The sequence below is a fragment of the Silurus aristotelis genome, assembly GCF_946808225.1.
Source record: "Silurus aristotelis genome assembly, chromosome: 20".
In the NCBI taxonomy this organism is placed as follows: Eukaryota; Metazoa; Chordata; class Actinopteri; order Siluriformes; family Siluridae; genus Silurus; species Silurus aristotelis.
This window is the reverse complement of record NC_139593.1, coordinates 10,739,442-10,753,953: the sequence shown is the minus strand read 5'-3', so window position 1 is coordinate 10,753,953 and position 14,512 is coordinate 10,739,442. Positions and strand designations below refer to the sequence as shown.

Here is a 14,512-nt window from a genome sequence, read left to right as displayed (position 1 = left end):
ACATAAAAAAAAAAAAAAAAAAAATGGAACGAAAAAAACACTATGCTGTTAAAATAAAATACATCCAATGAAAGTCACCTTGTTAGTGTTACAGTTTTATCACATATCAAATATATATTAGATATTTCTATTTTATTATTTATAAACAAGGCAATTGATTTCTATGTATAAATATATCTTATATCCTGTTAGCTTTCAGATATTCCACATATATTCAATTTTTTTTTCTGCCATCCACCTATCTATCTATCCACCTATCCATCTATCCACCTATCCATCCATCTATCCATCCATCTATCCATCCATCCATCTATCCATCTATCCACCTATCCATCCATCTATCCATCTATCCACCTATCCATCCATCTATCCATCTATCCATCTATCGTAATTTCCGGACTATTAAGCGCACCCAAATATTAGCCGCACCCACTGAATTTTACAAAGATTTTTATTTTTAACATAAATACGCCGCACCTGTCTATAAGCCGCAGGTGCTACGTTGAAACAAATGAACTTTACACAGGCTTTAATGAAAGACAGGTCTGTCTGTCTGTCTGTGTCTGTCTGTCTGTCTGTCTGTCTGTCTGTCTGTCTGTCTGTCTGTCTGTCTGTCTGTCTGTCTGTCTGTCTGTCTGTTTAACAAATTCTGTTTTTATGTCACACATCTATAAAAGTCTTCTACTGCACGTTGTACTCTCTGTGTGCATGTGTGTGTGTGTGTGTGTGTGTGTGTGTGTGTGGCAAATGAAATAAGAATTAGGATTTGATATAGATGCTGTGTTTTCACCTGAGCTGGTGAGAGACTGTGAGGACTTTGACTCCCCGATCAGAGTGAGCAGGTTAGCAGCAGCGAGCCAGCCCTCTTTACTGTTATTCAGGTTACGCACAAACCTTTAAAACACACAAGCACACACAGAAGTATTAGCTCCTTTACCAGTCAATGTAATTCTAAGCTTCTAATAGTAAAGAGATACAGATATCGGTAATTAGGTAATTCTTGTCAGCACTACACTGAAGACCAGCAGCGATGAATCAGTTCAGTGCAAAGATTTTGCACACCCATGGGAGAAAATAAAAAGGACAAATATATTTCAAATATCAAATCTTAGTTTGGCCAGTTCTTAAGTTTCAATGAATTCAAATAATTTGTATTTTGTGTAACTCTAATTAAAAATTGGTGTCATGCAACAGGTTTGACATTTCACATTTGTGAATATTTGATAATGTTTAAATTGAAGCATGTGTATTACCAATTTCTGAAAAAGCTTCACTCCTTTTGTAAATCATTTCCCTTTTTAAATTCAGTTCCATTCAATGCAAAGTGTATGTGCTAACATTTTAATTTATAAAATGAATTTGGACAATTGGACTGCATTTTACCGCTATTAAAAAACATCAAATATTCTCTTAAAACTGGCAAGTTTATATTTGGCCATTTCCTATTTAAGAATATACCTATAGTATCGCACAAAACTGAACTCTGTACACCCTCAATTCTCAGCAACCATTTTATTATGTTATCAAGTGATAATACAATAGAAATGAAAGTGGAGAAGAAAAGACACCAGCCTCGGCGAGAGAGCGCCACCAAGCAGAGTGCACTCGGACGCACGCCAGGGAACGGCGTGCCAGTCTGCGAGGAAACTCAGGCGGGTGCTAAAGAGAGAAAGTGTGCTGATCGGCGAGTGTGTGGGTAAACCCTGGCATTAAAACCGGAAAGGAAAAAGCCGGGGTGAGAAGGAAAGTAAATAAAGAAAGCTTTGCCTGGTGAATGTTTGCATGTCTCTCTTTCTTACACCAGTGGGTTTTGTTACAGATATATTTTAGAGTAGTCAATGTGCAGCTTGTAAAGCAGTACAGATTTACTGTCCTCTAAAAAATCTCAACATACAGCCATTATTGTCTAAATAACTAGCAACAAAAGTGAGTTCACCCTAAGTGAACATGTCAAAACTGTGTCTAAAGTGTTAATATTTTGTGTGAGCACTATTGTTATACAGCACTACCTTAATCCTCCTGGGCATGGAATTCACCAGAGCTGCACAGGATGTTCCTGTGATCCTCTTCCACTCCTCCATAATGAGATCACAGAGCTGCTGGATGTTAGACACATGACGCTCCTCCACCTTTTGCTTGAGGATGCCAAATAGGTGCTCAATAGGGTTCAGGTCTGGAGACATATTTGACCACGCCATCACCTTCACCTTCCTCAGCAAGGCAATTGCCATCTTGGCGGTGTGTTTGGGGTCGTTATTATGTTGGAAAATATCGGATCATTCGGCCCAGTTTCTGAAGGGAGGACATCATGTTCTGCTTCAGAATGTCACAGTACATGTTGGAATTCATGTTTCCCTCAATGAACCTCAGCTCCTCAGTACCAGCATCACTCATGCAACCCCAAACCATCCAGGCAAGACAATTATCTTTGTTCTCCTCACCAGGGCATCACACATGCTGGACACCATCTGAGTCAAACAAGTTTATCTTAGTCTCATCAGACCACAGGACATGGTTCCAGTAATTCATGCTATTGAACAGGTTGTCTTCAGCAAACTGGTTGCAGGCCTGCAAACCGATTTGTTGCAGTGTGTGGCGCACGGTCTGAGCACCTATAAGCAGACCTTTTGCTTCTGCAACCTCTAAAGCAATGCTGCAGCACTCATCTGCAGCAAATCTGTACTGCTAAAATATACCCAAGTTTAATTTCTATAGTATTGTCCCTATAGAAGATATACCAAAAGGGTTCCTGAAATGCGAGGGGTGTACTCACTTTTGTGAGATACTGTGCATCACATTCATGTTTATTTTATACAGTATTTCACATTTTATATATTTAACATTTTGAAATTCTATTCTTATGTTTTTTTTTTCCCAAATTCAGAATCTCAGGGGTCAAAAAATGTGTGCCCTAATCAGTATTGTATTGGCTTTTTTCTTTTTACCTACATTTGCATATTTGGTCAATTTGGTGTTAAGCGGCTTACCATTGGCCGTCACTGCCCTCTCGGACCAACTGCACCATGTCTCCACACTTCACTGTGAGGTCCTGAGTTCCTTTATCATAGTCAGCTACAACAGTGTACTTGCCTGGAGACTATAGACACACACACACACACACACACACACACACACACACACACACACACACACACACACACACACACACACACACACACACACACACACACACACACACACACACGTTTATATGCAGTACGGCTGAGCAATTAGACAAAAATATTAAATCACAATACTCTAAGATAAATGTAAGATACACGCGTATAATATAAACTGATGGAGTTTAGAAAAACACCACGTTTGAACACCAAAAAGGAGGAAAAGGGAGAATCTACAATTCTTGTAGAAAGCAGAAAAAAATGATCAAGCTTCTATTCAGTTTCATTCATTTGTGAACAAAAACCTATGAAAAGATTTAATGAAACCAACAATAATTCAGTGCTTTATGACCTAACTACATAATATTAATAATATATTGTTAAAATCGCCAGCCATAGCACACAGTCATGATGATAAAGATCATTTTTAATTATAAGAGTGGCATCACAACAGCTAGTTTTCTTAGATCTTAGAGTCTTTTTAAAGATGCAGTTTGAAAATCTTTTTAATTGCAGTTACCATAACTATCTGTATAATAAATTACATAATCTTTGCAAGTTACATTTTTAAGAAAAAGTGGCAACGTTTCAGAGCTTCTGGTTCATTTGTGGGTCAGAAAAATATTTAAAGAAAAGCCTAAAACTAAGAAAATCTACTGCATGTCCATAGTGAATCTTGTAAATATTCATTTTTTGCAAGGTTTCATTTAAATTGTCATTTTTTTCAGGTCTAGAAACACTGAGAAAAATGACAAAGACCTTTATGTGAGATATGATTTCGAAGGCAATTTGGTGATTCACTTTTAAGCTATATTTCAACTCAATTTTCAGATGAGCTGCATTGAAACATACATCACTTCCTCCATATTATTTCACCCAAAGATAAGATATAATTTAAAAATAAAACAAACATGCCAGGGCGACCTACCAGTTTCCTCCCCTCATCCTCAGGGTCAGAGTTTAAGGGGTCCTCTGCACTGGAGTATCCGTCATTCTCCTCTGAGGCGTCCATAGACAAAGAGGCCTTACTGAACCCTTTAAGAAGAGAAGTGAAGAACAAAAAAATGAAAATCAGGTCAGCAGGCAATTTATTTACTCTGAATTAACTACACAATGAGATGGAAAGATAATGGTGAAGGAAACCAGAGGGGGAAAAAAAAAAAATCAACAGCATTTCAATTCCCATCACTAGAACTCAGCTGATCAGAGGAACAAGTGAAACACACTCAGATACACTTTATGCCCTCATACTGTATGTATAACTGCAAAATATTGACAATATGAGAGCAGTCGAATAAAAACTACATATCACATAATCCTGAAATACATTCTGTAAAGACTGGGGGTTCACTAAAAAAGATGTCTGGATCACACAAAACAGAACCACATTCTTCCTTTTATTAAAATACGCTACAGCTCAAGATGTCATATATATAACACTTCTCTTATAATATCCTGAGTGTATATTCAGTGTTACTTATATTAGCATGATTAGTTGCTCTTTAAAACTGGATTTTGACCAATCAACAGTCCACCGTTTTCTCATTAACATTTAAATATGTATGATAATTTAAATATATGTAAGTAAATATGTAGAGGTACTAATAATCTGATGTCTGCCAAAAAAAGCAGACTTTTAAAACAGTTTAATGTTTTTACATGCACTTAAATAATCCAATTAGATGAAAACTCAGAGTTTACAAGTTAGTGATCAGATTTCACTCAAAATGAACTGTTGTAAATTCAAGTACAAGGACATGAGTAAAGCACAGTCAAGGCTAATATATGCTCCAAAGCAAGAGATAAGTTAATTATTTCTATCCTGTTAGGGATCGAATTTACAGAACACATGCCCTGAACAGTCTGATTATTAGGTTGAAAGCTACACTATATGGACACAATACAGAAGTTTGTAGACCAAAAGATTAATACGTTTTCACACTGAGTCCCCATTTTCTGTTTTAATAACCGCCACTCTTCTGAGAAGATTAGGAGTTTGCAGTGTGCTTGTGGAGGTTTGTGCTCATTCAGCCACAAGGGTGTTAGTAAAGTCAGGTACTGATGTTGGTGAGGTAAAGAGTCCTGGGGTGCAGTCATTGTGAGGTCAGAGCTCTATAGCAGACCACTCAAGATCTTCCACTCTAACCCATGTAAATCATATTTTCATGGTGCAGGCTTTATGCACATATCTTCATGGAGGAGCATTGTCATGCTGGAACAGTTTCGGCTCTCCTAGTTCAAGTGTAGAAAAATATTACGCTACCGCATCCAGAGACATTCTTGACAATTGTGTACCTCCAACTTTGTGGTAACAGTTTGGGGAAGAACCACATACGGCTGGAAAAGTCAGATGTCCAAATACTTGGTTCTATAATTCTTACCTTCCGTAAAGCTGTTTTGAGACAATGTACACTTTGGAAAGCACTACAGAAAAACTCGAACATGAACTGTTGTCCATATAGTGCACGTGTTAATGTTTTTGAATTCGATTTACGTATGGATTTGAATAAGACTGAGATCATTCTTAGATAGAAATGTGCATGTAAAACACAATGTTTTGCTACTCATACAATGTCATAGATTCATACCCCAGAATGTGAGATACACTAATGCTTTCCTCAAGCCACAATCAGGCAGGCATTACTTTATTATTCAGTAAAGACACAACTAGGAAGATTTTCTAAACCTAAAGCATTAAAAGTAAACTTTAGTGCAATTAATCATTTAAAGGATAATTTTATGCTTCATGAGCATGATAATTGTAAAGTGGTGAAATATGCCAATAACCTGGTGAACCACAGTTTTGTGCCTTTTTGTGTGATTGCGATGAATATCAAGTTTAGAGGAAGTAAGGCAGTAGGTGAAAGGCCAAAGTTCACCCCACACCAGGCAGCTGGTTTTACCTCTGCGCTTAGCCTGTACGAGGCTAGAAGTGCTCAGCCATCTGGCCCGGCTGAGGGAGATGGGAGGACCTGCGCCTGAGGAAAAGGCAACCAATCAGAGCCTTTGTGTTTAAAGCCACATCTGACTGATAGCAACTGAAGTCTTTGGTAAAATTACTGACTTATAATGAAATGATTTTATTTTGATCTTTGTTCCCTGAACAGAGTAAAGATGTGCAAAATTTAGAGCAGTTTCAACATTGAGTACCGATCAAGTACTCTTCTTAAAAGTCCTGAAAGTGATATGTATTATGATATTGTAAAGATCAACTAATAGAAAATAAAACATCACACCAAAATCAGACCATGTTAGAATGATGGAAGAAGACAATAAGAAAATATGAAATGCATTTTTTTTTTTTTAAGAAAAAGGAAAAAAAGAAAAAAGAAAAATTGACCTAAAAATTAAACATGGTAAAATATAAAGTACATGAACATTATTTGGGGAAAAATAACCTTCTGATGGTTCTAAACATGGCGTTGGATTCTGAGGGACGTAATGGATTAGCAAAGTACCAGTGTACCTTTGAAGCCAAATGGCGTGGGATCACTCTTAATCTCATGCCGCTTAGTTTTGTGGTCAGGACTAGGGGGATATCCTGGCAGCCGGGCAGCAAAAGAGTAAAAGAGAGCAACAGAAAAAAGTAGGAAAAGAGAAAACAGCCCAGGAAGGACAGGAAAAAGCAGAAAAGAGTCATAAATGAGAACTTGAGCAATACAGGCCACTCTTTCAATTATTAAGAACTTGGCACTAGCAAGCAGGAAGCTTCTTGTTACTTATGTATGATAGCAGAGAGACTATAACATTGTAGAGGAAAACAAACATTAGCTCTAGGCCTGTATTCATTAAGATTGATTGATTCTACTTTTACACATGGCGCTACAGGTCATCTGTGATCAGGCTTTCTAATATCACAGTGATCACAACTACACAAAACATTCATGAGCTTAAAAAGTATGCTAGGTTGGATGAACAAGAGCCCTAATCTACATCTACCATGAGGGAAAATAAGTATTCTTTCTCAAGTTTTGTTATTTGACATATTGTGCTTAGTGCATAGGGCATACATTCACACAATGCGTTTGGACTGTTTTGTACGAACATTTACCTAAAAATGTAATCAATACGGTGAAAGCATTCAGACGCCACAAACAAACACAAATACATTTATCGCAAAGCCGTTATTGCTTTCGAGTAAGGTGTAATTAGATGTGATTGCAATAAAGCTCACTGCTCATTGGTCTTTGTAACCCTCTTTGTCCTGCTGCTTTCAGGTTGTCCTGCAACTCTTTTCTACTGCTTGCTTTCTTCTGTCTTAGCTTCCTTATCAGTTGTCTTAAAATTTAGTGATTCCTTGAATTTTCACCTGCATGTTATCAAACCAAGTGTCCTGAAAAGGAGTGGTTATGGTCTAAGTTTTTTTATATGCCGTTCTAGCTTTTTTCATTCGAGTGTCGTTCAATGATTGCTTTTAAAAATAAGTATTTAAATATTTTTCCCCTTTCACTTTCCAAATTATATATATATTTTTTTTATATATTATGCTTATAAATGCATTCTTATTGGTTTATAAATGCAGGCAAAAAGATATTTGCACTGGAAATCATGTACATCAAATAACAAAACAAAATACTTAGTTCCCTTCCCTGTATATGAATTAATCCAAACATCTAGTGTGATAACTGCATTGTACCTGGTGGGCAGAGTGTAACTATAGGTAATGTAAGGCTTTTAGCACCAGCTGTTAGCAACTCTGCACCCAAAATCGAAAAAGATTTAATTACAGCTCAGTAACTCTACAATACTCTATTAGTACATATGTCGATGGAAATCCTTGGCTAAGATTTGCTTGTTGATTACCAGAAAGAACTGGGAATCCTGTTATACCTTTTTGACTCTTGAGGTTGCTGAAGCCCTGCAGTGTAAAACGCTTTTTGGCCACCGTGGCCCTGTCAGTGGTGGGACTGGTTACTGTTTCATCTACAGAGCACGAAGACACGATGCAGCAAAGAAGAAAGAAGGACGTTAGGGAAATGCAATAAAAGATAGGAAGGATGGAGAAAAGAAAAGACCAGAGCAAAATTAAGGAAATTCAGAAAAACAGGAAAGAAGCATTATTGATGATCACCCTCATCCTGCAACGTATGGACGTCTCAATTTTTATACGATAATTTTATGATTGACAAGAATCAGTTAAGTAAATGTTTAAAAAGTAAACGCCTTTCACACCAATAACATCAGCGTTTCAGGATTAAGATCGTTTTTTATTAAAGCTGCTCCTGGATTTAAGAAAAAGTCTTGACTGACTCACCTTTGACCTTATCAGAGTTTCTCATTGCAGGCACTAAGCTGAGCTCAGGGAACACAGACTCGGTTCTCTTCTCCTCTCCTTTCTTCTGACTCTTCTGACTGGTTTTAAATGGGCTCAGGCTGATGTTGGAGGTGGGAAGAGGAGAAAGCTGATCGGACGTCTTCTGCTGAATTGCCTCTGCAGGTCGTAAAAGACACAAACATGGCTCTTTAATACACGTACTGCGACAATTTATATTAAAAATTATATGAAAATTAACACTTCCAGTTATTAACTAAGAGCATGACAACATGATTGTACAATCAAAAATAATTCACATTAGCATAATTCTAATGGACACAGTGAGACTGGCACTTTGCATGTGAGACAAAAACAACACTCAAGAAAATGTCACGTGAACCAGAAAAAAAGGTTTATAATAGTAATAATTGATCATTATAATATATAATAATTTATAGTAATAGTATAGTTTCATAATTAAAAACGCTTGTTGATAAATAAGTTTTCATATGACAATATGTCACATGGCCTCTGCATAGATCAGTCCTTTAACATTTTACACTTTATTATCTATATCATTATCTATTTATTCTTATATTATTATTTACAAAAGCAATATTGTGATTATTTAACCAGCAAGTCAGGACATCAGTACACATCTGCATGAGCTTATGGATAAGTTTTAAATCACTATATTTAAACCAGACATGAAATTTCTCTCTTTCACCCCTGCAGGCTTTCAGTTGACTGGTCAGAACTTTCCGGATCTCGTTCACCCATGCCATTTTAATCTCTGGCGTTGGCGCCTGTATAAAACAAATGCAACATTATATTTTAGCATGAATTAAAATCCAAAATATGTTAATAAAATGAATGTTTTTATGACCTGGACGATGTAGACCTCTTCTCTTGAGTTGCACCAGATCTCAAATTTCTTGCTGTCTCCTTTAACATTCTCAGTGATGCCCACAACACTCATCTGGTGAACAGAGGAACAGAAATTGAAAAAGAATGACAGTAATGAGCTAATCACAGGACCATATACTGAAAGAAAAAGTGGACATATATACTTTAGAGCAGAGGTCCCCAAACACCGGTACCAGTACCGAGCCATAGAATGGTGGGTAACGAGTCAAAGTACATTTAGAAACAAATTAAGTTTTTATGAAGAAATGATTTGACTTTTTCATGTAAATTGAATGTAAAATAAGTAATTTAATGACATGCGATTAAGAGAATGTTGTTGAAACTGGTTTGTGGTGTACAAAAGGTTGGAGGCCTCTGCATTAGAGTAAGTAATAATTCAAATGTCATCTTGATCGACTTATTTATAAATAATAAAATATCCACACCACTTTTGCTAATAATAAAATAAAAAAATGTTTTTACTCAATATTTTTTTAAGTAATATAAAAAATGTGGAAGGCTGATTTTATTCTGAAGTGTGTTTGTTCTCCAGAAGGAGTCTTACATTGAGGTAGTGTTTGAAACTGTAAGAAGGCGCTTTCTCGTAGCCCTCGCCGTTCTCCTCGCGCCTCTTACAGAACAGAACAGCTTTCTCGTGCAGGAACAAGTGGCGCTGCATTGGCTTGAACCGTGCCAGGTCCTTGACCTTGGCGTGACCTTTCTTGTGCTCGGTCCACACGCTGAAGGAGCCCTGCATCAGCAGCCTGCCCAGTTCATTCAAATTTCCCTGGTAACAACGAGTCAGCAAGATTTCTTATATTCACAGCGATTTATTTAACAGCAGTCATGTCTTTCTAGATATAGCACAACAAATACATTATGTTGGATGCTACAAGTTATCTAGCAGGATAGGACTTGTTAAAGAAAAAATGTTTATGATGATGTTCTCACTGTGTAATAATGTATGTATTGGGGGTGAAAAGTATTTGTATTAGTAAATGTATTTCAAATATGTACTTTAATAAAAAAATCGGATTTTGACATTTGTATATGATAGAGTTTATGAAAAAGGCTTGATAGTTTGTATTAAAATACTTTAGTGTTTTGTACTGTTGTAGTTTTTAAATACTGTAAAATACTTTGCAAGAAGTCGACATGGTCTCATAAAAATACGGCCTCGGAATGTTGCCTACTCAGCAGTTTACCCAGACTTGTTGAGATCAGAACAGAAAACTGAGCCATATGGAAGAAGGAGGTGAAGGTAAGAAACGTGCAGAATGCCAGCTTTTAAATACGTGTCTAATGATTTATAAATAAATATTTGATTGCCGAATTTTGTACCCTAATCGAAGTAGCTGTTTAGTAGGATCATGATTTTGCATAACATTGTATAAATGACTACCTGACAAAAATTATTATATTTATGATTAACAATCAAATGATTAATTAGTTAGAAACTAGTTGCTATGAATACAGGTGCGTCAGTCGTCTTCTTATGAATGACTTGTTTGTTATTGAGTGTTCCTGATATAAAGTTGCCCTTCGTTACCAAACACCAAGTAAATTAACTAGGATACAATTATGAGTCATTCACAAACTGTTTAGCATTAAACTGTTGGTTACTTTAAGATCACAGGAAGATTTATGCGAATAGTTGATTGCATATTATTGATTGTGTATGTGAACTGGTTGCATATGTCAGATTTATTGCATGACAGAAAAGCTGTTGCTATCTAACATTGTTTACTTAATCAACTGAGTCAGTGTAATAGTGAAGGAACAGATAAAATAGGCCAATTGGTAGAAGGTTTGCGAATAAATTTAATTGTCCCTTGTAAAAGTCTTTTTTTAGCATTTAGTATAAATACTAAAATACAGTAGTTTATTTTGATACATGGTGTGCCTGCTGTATTTTGTAGTTTATTTTGATACACTTAAAGTTAAGGTATTTGGTATTTTATAATTTATTTTGATGTATCTTTGCCCACCCTATACACAGTCATGCTAGAATTGAATTTAGACAGAATTCCTGATTGATCTCTTTACCTAGAGATACGTTTCAGTGCAAAATATAACACTGATGAACCTGGTCTTCATTTGTATGAGTGGAAATTATTCACTTTCCTGTACCTCGTATCCTGTAATAGCGATGAGGTGCATGGAGTCGTTGACAGCTTTGAGGATGCCAAGGATAGACGAGAGCGCCTCCTGCAGGTCTTCTGAGCCACCGCAACCTTTACTATACTTTAATAACTCCTGCAGGTAAGACAAATGACCAATTTGCAGACACAGTGTAGGCATTGCTTTCTTGAAACTGCAACCAATTTAATACATTTTAGAATAATAGAAATTAAAAGTTGCCTGAAGTTGCTATATTATATATATCTTTTTAAAACAACAGTTCATTAAACAATTGACATATCCAGATGTTCACTAAATGTATGACAAGAACTGAACAAACATCAAACATCACCAAGACGATTGTGCAAATATTTACACATCAGCTCTATTACAGGAAGCCTGCAGTGTGATGTGTGTGTGCGCTGTCAGGAATCTGCTGTAGGATTGTACCTTGAGGAGGAGCTGGTATTTGGTTATGCGCTGTACAGGTTTTAGCAGGTACGAGTCCAAACCCAGCTTGTGCTCAAGTTTCTTCTGGCACTCCTACCACACACACACACACGCACACACAGATTATTACACTATTCCTAGAAATTGCAATATACCTAGAAAACCCACACCCCTGCTTGCCACACAGTTTTCTTAACTACTGCTGTAATACAATCATAAATTCTGCACATATTTCCTTGCAGAGACACACCCAATTTTTCCTGTAAAAGCCCTGCACACTATATTATACATATTCTTCTCTAACACACCCAATTTAAACGTAAAAAGGTTCAATGATTATTGATCAGCTGAGACAATTACAAGTTAACATGACATGATACCTATAACTTTGTGTATGTAGTTTTGATTGATATATACAGTAATTACGTTCTAAAACCCCCCGCGATAAACAAAAAAAAACGCAATAAACGGACACCACTTCAAAAATGCTTTTTTATATATACACAGTACTGAACTGTATTAACATTATACTTTAATTTATAATTATGAATGATATTTTTATTAATAAATAATAAATCATAATAATAATAAATCATTATTTAAACATAAAAACTTGTTGGTCTATCGTGCTATCGGCGAGAGACTGGGAAAAATCAGCCAAACAAATTAGTTGTGGCAAATGCAATTCTGAGATAAACACACACACGTATATATGTATGTATGTATATGTATGTATATATATGTATATATATGTATGTATATATATATATACACACACACACACACACACACACACACACACACACACACACATAATATATATATATATATATATATATATATATATATATATATATATATATATATTTTTTTTTTTTTTTTTTCCCCCAGACTTTAACATCTACTATAAATTGATCCAGCAAATATAAAATCAGTTCAAAATTCCTCACTATTAGCCTCGTACACAACATTTTAAACACATTTTTGTCACAGGATCAAAATCAATAAATACAAAATCTATTGAATAATGAAAAATTACAGAGCATTAATAAAACAGTCTTCCAGGCATTTCAGTCCATACACATTGATAGGGTGTAACGTAATATTAGTATGTCTAGTGATCAATTCCAGATAAATGTAAAAATCTGTGGATTTCCTACTGTCAACTGGCCACTCAGGTATGAACAAGCATATGTTTTTGTGTGCTTAATATCTGACAGGCAATACAATTATAAGGATTACCTGGAAGAAAGCGCAGTCTGAGCATTGTCGCCATAGCGACTCGGAGCGTGGCTTATTTTGACAGTACTTCTCATAAATCTGTAGGTCTGTCATCTGAAACAAAGATAGAGGAAATAAAAAAAAAAACATTTCAGAAATTAATCTTAGTAATTAGGAGCAATAGTAACAATTTCATTTAATTATTATTGTTTCATTCAATAATTAAATTATTAAAATAGTTGTGTGTGATTGAAACTAAACTGTGATTGATACACTCCATAGTTATTCATTACTGGAATAATCCTACCCTTTCTAAAAAGCACCGACCCACAAGCTCGGGGCAGTCCGTGTACGCCTCCAGCTCTCGGAGAAAAGTTCTGGAACAAACAATCCATGCGAATAAGAACGGACGAATCAAACCAAATGCTGTATGTTAATAAAAAGAAAAACAAACAGCCATAATCCTCACTTGTTGTGGAAGTGGTAGATCTCAGCCATGTTGCCAAACAGAACGTCCTTCTTGTTGTGGAGGGTGACTGGGATGAGGTGTGCCATGCTGGGGCTTTCCATCTCATCAGCATAACCCTGAAACACACACACACACACACACGGCAAGTCAAAAATACAAAGATTACAACAAGGTTTTGTTATTTTCTCTCAAGTTCCACCACTGAAGCTTAAATTTAGGGTTAACATGGGAGAATTGCTTATAAGTTGTGCTTTTAGATTACGTGAGTCACATCATTATGACCTAAATTCATAGAATGATTTACAGAATCCAAAATGAATCAATAAGAGTTGCATTTACCTGCAGGACACACAGCAACTCCTCTACATAAGCCCTTTCTGTCTCCAACAACTCATTCATTACATGCCTATAGAGAGACACAACACAAACAATATCACAACTGTTAGGCTTTCGTTATATGTTTACAACTAGGTTTTTGTCAGATCTGATACATCTTTATTGAATCAAATTTATTCAAGACGATTATGATTACCATCTGATTGATGATCTGGGTCTGCATTGAAGATTAACATACAATTATTTAGTCTCCATGCAGAACATATGGTTCACTTGCACCTATATAGTCATGTAAATGCACTGATCAGGCATAACATTATAAACACCTGCCTAATATTGTGTTCGTCCCCGTTTTGCTGCCAAAACAGTTCTGACCTGTAGATCATAAACAGCATGAACTTCTTCAGCAGTTTGAGCTACAGGAGCTCGTCTGTTGGATCAGACCGCACGGACCAGCCTTCGCTTCCCACGTGCATCAATGAGCCTCGGCCGCCCACGACCCTGTCGCCGGTTCACCACTGTTCCTTCCTTGGACCACTTTTGATAGATAATGACCACTGCAGACCAGGAACATCCCACAAGAGCTGCAGGTTTGGAGATGCTCTGACACAGTCATCTAGACATCACAATTTGGCC

The 14,512-nt window shown here is 36.3% G+C and overlaps 2 protein-coding genes across 22 annotated transcripts in view; one reads left to right on the top strand and one right to left on the bottom strand.

Annotated features, from left to right (window-relative positions):
• Nucleotides 1–14,512, top strand: part of setd4 (SET domain containing 4) — a 493,820-nt gene that overhangs the window by 330,634 nt on the left and 148,674 nt on the right. The gene's annotated exons all lie outside the window — the stretch shown is intronic.
• Nucleotides 1–14,512, bottom strand: part of mcf2la (mcf.2 cell line derived transforming sequence-like a) — a 96,643-nt gene that overhangs the window by 1,987 nt on the left and 80,144 nt on the right. For 12 of the 21 annotated variants that reach the window (XM_083523097.1, XM_083523098.1, XM_083523082.1 and 9 more), the window contains 15 exons: nucleotides 13,880–13,946; nucleotides 13,541–13,656; nucleotides 13,379–13,448; nucleotides 13,093–13,185; nucleotides 11,851–11,943; nucleotides 11,410–11,535; nucleotides 9,845–10,066; nucleotides 9,260–9,352; nucleotides 9,101–9,179; nucleotides 8,374–8,550; nucleotides 7,950–8,042; nucleotides 6,586–6,660; nucleotides 4,048–4,154; nucleotides 2,988–3,097; nucleotides 791–894 (listed from right to left, as the gene is read on the bottom strand). In XM_083523097.1, coding sequence (XP_083379223.1) covers nucleotides 791–894; nucleotides 2,988–3,097; nucleotides 4,048–4,154; nucleotides 6,586–6,660; nucleotides 7,950–8,042; nucleotides 8,374–8,550; nucleotides 9,101–9,179; nucleotides 9,260–9,352; nucleotides 9,845–10,066; nucleotides 11,410–11,535; nucleotides 11,851–11,943; nucleotides 13,093–13,185; nucleotides 13,379–13,448; nucleotides 13,541–13,656; nucleotides 13,880–13,946 — 1,625 coding nt within the window. Of the gene's footprint in view, nucleotides 1–790; nucleotides 895–2,987; nucleotides 3,098–4,047; nucleotides 4,155–6,022; nucleotides 6,098–6,585; nucleotides 6,661–7,949; nucleotides 8,043–8,373; nucleotides 8,551–9,100; nucleotides 9,180–9,259; nucleotides 9,353–9,844; nucleotides 10,067–11,409; nucleotides 11,536–11,850; nucleotides 11,944–13,092; nucleotides 13,186–13,378; nucleotides 13,449–13,540; nucleotides 13,657–13,879; nucleotides 13,947–14,512 lie in introns of all 21 variants that reach the window. The other 9 variants (XM_083523087.1, XM_083523088.1, XM_083523092.1 and 6 more) reach the window with 2 other exon arrangements.